General features: G+C 33.3%; 1 protein-coding gene across 2 annotated transcripts; it reads left to right on the forward strand.

The window, feature by feature from the left end:
* Positions 1-257: 257 nt before the first annotated feature.
* Positions 258-3949, forward strand: LOC126733255 (uncharacterized). Of its 2 annotated transcripts, none has more exons than XM_050436483.1 (2): positions 258-671; positions 2328-3949. In XM_050436483.1, the coding sequence occupies exon 2, from the start codon at positions 2336-2338 to the stop codon at positions 3632-3634; it is 1299 nt and encodes a 432-aa protein (XP_050292440.1). In that variant the 5' UTR covers positions 258-671; positions 2328-2335; the 3' UTR covers positions 3635-3949. The 2 variants fall into 2 exon arrangements, with proteins under 2 accessions (XP_050292440.1, XP_050292441.1); XM_050436484.1 differs by lacking the exon at positions 258-671 and adding an exon at positions 884-1091.
* The last annotated feature ends 612 nt before the right edge of the window (positions 3950-4561 follow it).

A 4561-nucleotide genomic window follows, 5' to 3' on the forward strand; every position in this document is an offset into this window, starting at 1 on the left:
TTTTTAACTTAAATCCAACCCAATACAATTATTATGGATAAATCCCAACTTACCCAATTATCAAAATTACCAAAATGTTATTAAAGTGAAAACTCCGACACTGGATTTCCTTTTTCACTCTCTATAGTCTTCATTCTTGAGATTAAAAAATTCCACATAAACATACGTTAGCAAATATATTAAAAATCAAAATAAAAAAATATTTTCTGCCCTTTTCTATTTTCTCTCACTTACTTGCAAACCAAACAGATAAAAAAAAAAAAAAATGTCATTTCAAGCTCAAAATTACTCTGCCGTCCGAAACAGTTTTTTAAAAAACATGAAAGACAATCAGCAAACTCCATCACCACTCACTCTTACTCACTCCACTATATGTTCACATTCTCCATTATTTCTCTAACTAATCACTCACTCACTCTCAGTCTCTCTTGCTATTTCTTTCTCCAATGGCTTCGTCGATCGCTTACGCTTCCAACCTCGCCTTGCTCCGCGGCAAGAACCACCACAACGACAACGCCGCCGCGGAGGTTGTGGATGAGCGGATCGCAGAGAAGGAAGAGCAAGCAGTGAAGAATCGTAGAGTTCTTAGAGTCGGTATCGTTTGCGGTGGTCCCTCGGCGGAGCGTGGAATTTCGCTTAACTCTATGAGATCGGTTCTCGACAATATTCAGGTTTTTTTTTTTGTTTTGGATTGATCATATATTTGTTTATATTCCGTTTGGTTTCCAAGAAATTAGCCGAGAAGGAGGAAAGGGAAACCAAACACGGAAACGTAGGTTTTTTAAAAAAAAAAAAAAAAATGAGAAGGGCCGGAAAGAATTTGGGTATATTGGTTTTGGGATAAATGGCCAATGGGTTTTTAATTAAAACCCAATAATTACTGAGTCTAGTTAAACTGATGCCCATTTAATTCAATTAATAATTAAATAGGTTTGGATTCAATTAGAATGGTTGAGTTTGGGTAGACAAATAACCTTGGGCTTACTCTGCTACCTTTACTTATAATAGTATTTATATTAGTATAAAACCACACCAAAACCCTGTCTACTCATTCTGTTTGTCTCCACAGTAGTTCTCTTCGTCCTCATCAGGTATGTGAACAACTCTTCATATAAAGATCTGTACGTGTCTTTCTGTATGTATGTATTTTGTCATACTTTTACAGTTTTACTTTCAAAGTATTGGTTTGTGTATCATGTTTTCTTTCGTATTGTATTGTACATGTTTTTCATATTTTACTTTCACAGTCTGAATGAATATATATGTTTCTTGGTACTTATACAAAAATTGTATAGATGCCTTCCTTTGATGAAGGCTTACATCTCATAGCAGTATGTGCTTGTATACCATGTTTATGCATACATGATTCATCAATTTAATAAATGGTGCGCACACACACACACTCACTCTTGTTCTTCTCTTTCAAATTTTTAGAGCCTTTTGGTGTTTAATTTTATTATCTTCTTTATGAATGAGTAATCACAAATAAAAATATAAACTTATTGTGAAGACTTTCTAATAATAATCTTCAAATCTCTCTACACCACACTATCAGGGTTTAAAGGTTTTTGCAATGAGTTTAGGGTGGGTCAGGTTTCAAGTTCTTAAACTTGTCATTGCTTGGGTTGCGGTTTACAACTTAAATTTACTTTTAATAAATATTTTAATTATTTTCAAAACTTTAAATCCCTTATGGTTTGGGTTTACTAGCTATTTTTTAATATTATTCACTCAAAATCTATGGTTTTGTAAGCATGCCTCTCTTTCTCACTTAAATAATTTATTTTTAAAAAAAATCCAAATTTTTACAAGCGCATGTAATAGAATTGTAATCTTAATTTTTACGTTGGTATATAAAATTACTAGCACTTCAAACGTTAAGTCTTATTATTTTTCTCTCTCTTTTTTAAATATATATTCTTGTAAATATCAATTTTGTGCTTAATGGGGACGCTTCAAAAGAAAAAACAAATTGTCCCTTAAAAGTTTAAATGCTTCAATGGTCAATATGTTTTAAAAATACCTCACCTTTTAATTAGAAAAATAAAGTTCATGATGTTTAGCCATTAGTAATTAAAAACTAAAAACAAGTATTAGTTCAGGAACCCTCCAAAGATTCATCATAGAGTAATGTTAAAGCTTTATTCTTTTATTTTATTATTTAATTCCTTTTGCTATAAATGAATTGCCTACTAAATTTCAAGATCACTAGCACTTTTATCTTCCATTGTGAACTTTTCTTTATCTGATTCTAAAATTTGTGACTAAATTAGATTATGGATTTGAGTCCTGCTCATTGAGTCTGATAACAAATTTAATTTTGTTAGATCAAAAGATGGGGCGTGCAAAAATAAACATGAAACTCATCAGCAACGAGAAGTCTCGTATGGTAACCTATAGTAAGAGAAAAAAGGGTTTGAAAAAGAAGGCCTATGAGCTTTCCACTCTTTGTGGTGTCGATGTGTGCATGATCGTCTATGGACCCATACAGAAGGACAATTCTAATGAGCTAGCAATCTGGCCTGAAAATCAAGAAAAAGTCGAGAAAATAATCAACAAATACAAGGGCACGAGTACAGGTACACGTAAGAAAGAAACTCTTAGCTTATCTGACTATTTCATTCAACGGAAGAAGAATATTGAGAAGGAGATCTCAAGAGTGCGTATGGAAAGCTTCAAAGCCATGTATTCGACATGGATTGAAGGTCTAAATAGTTTTTCAGATGCACAAAAAGAAGTACTTCTTGGGTTATTGGACTCTAAGATCGATGAAGTACAAAGAAAAATTAATGTTATAAGAGGACGTAATTATTTGATTAATGATGCAGCATTAGGAACAGCTAGCAGCTCCAACTTTGGATCAATCCGAAGTGATTTTTCTTACACTCAAGGCATGATTCAAAGGAGTGTAGCACCAAAGATTATCAACCAACAGCCTATATCTTATGTAAAGGTAAAGCCACTAGAAAACCAGTTGCCTATGACATGGGGTGAGCGTCTCAATAATTTTTCGGATGCACAAAGAGCAGTACTTTGTGGTATATTGGACAATAAGATTGATGAAGTACAGAGAAACATTGATGTTTTAAATGGAGGTAGTTACATGATAAATGATGCAGCGTCAGGATTAACCAGTAGCTCCAACTTTGGATCAATCCCAACCGACTTTTCTTACACTCAAGGCATGCTTCAAAGGAATGTGGAAACGAGTCCTATTAACCAACAGCCTATATCTTATGTGAAGCCACTGGATTACCAATTCCCTTCTTGCTATTCATCTGATCAAAGTCTTTTCCCTTTATTTCCATTTGATCATCTTAATCCTATGGCCAATCCAATGGAGGTGAAGGGTGTGGATTATTCTCAATTTGGAGGCATGTGTAGTGGCATACAATATACTCCATCAAATGATCAAATTTGTTATGATCCAACAGTTGGGATGGTGGACAATGTGATGGTGAACAACTCTAGGGTGCCTGCAATGCACTACCACAATCCTTCTATGCAGCAACTGGTGGCCTATGGACAGCAACCCATGATGCAAACTTTTTCTTCTCAAATTGAGGGTTCTCCAGTGGATGAGTTCTACAACATCAATGAGTTTGAAATGAAGAACAAGATGGAAAGGTTTTAGGCTTCTAGGTATATCTTAATAGTTTTGGATTAATTAGTTTTAGCATTATCTTGGATTTCAACTTTGATTTACTATTTTTTAAACAAAACATATATATTCTACATTATTCATGTGGTCTTATCTTGAGGGTTTTATTTTGATTACAATTGTTGAGATGAAGAACAAGATGGAAAGGTTTTAGGCTTCTAGGTATATCTTAATAGTTTTGGATTAATTAGTTTTAGCATTATCTTGGATTTCAACTTTGATTTACTATTTTTTAAACAAAACATATATATTCTACATTATTCATGTGGTCTTATCTTGAGGGTTTTATTTTGATTACAATTGTTGAGATGACATGTTATGATAAGTGTATATCTTACGACCTTTGGAAGTAGAGAATACTATGTATTGCATTAGTTTTAGCATTATCTTGCATTTCAGCTTAGATTTTACTATTTTTTAAACAAAACATATATTCTACATTATTCATTTAGTCTTATAATCTTGAGGGTTTTATTTTAATTACAATCGTTGAGATAACATGGTGTGAACTGTATACATCACAATTTGACTCAATAGAGCCATTTTTACCCCATCATAGAAAGATTGAATGGGGCAACTTGCAAATTCAACACAAGGGACAAGGCTTTGTTTTGAACTGAATCCCTAATTTTGGCTTTGCTTTCTAATCTTCCCTCACTCTTTCCTATCCCTCCAAACATGATACGTGGTTGCATCCCAAGCCAATCTACAAATAGAATGCTTTCAAGTTTTTCCTTTTCAGATTGTGTGGGAAACTATATAGGAATTGTCTACCATACCTTTATGCTGTGGAAAACTAGGAACTGTCTTCTCTTGTTTAATGTTGTGATTCAAGTAATAATTTTCAAATTCATTAGATGTGAATTTATCTATATATGTTGTCCGAAGACACTTCAAAAG

Source organism: Quercus robur, chromosome 6 (genome assembly GCF_932294415.1).
Source record: "Quercus robur chromosome 6, dhQueRobu3.1, whole genome shotgun sequence".
Taxonomy (NCBI): domain Eukaryota; kingdom Viridiplantae; phylum Streptophyta; class Magnoliopsida; order Fagales; family Fagaceae; genus Quercus; species Quercus robur.

What these genes read in the sequence shown, in the direction of transcription:
- LOC126733255 (XM_050436483.1), top strand. Translation starts at nt 2,336, where the DNA reads ATGGGGCGTGCAAAAATAAACATGAAACTCATCAGCAACGAGAAGTCT.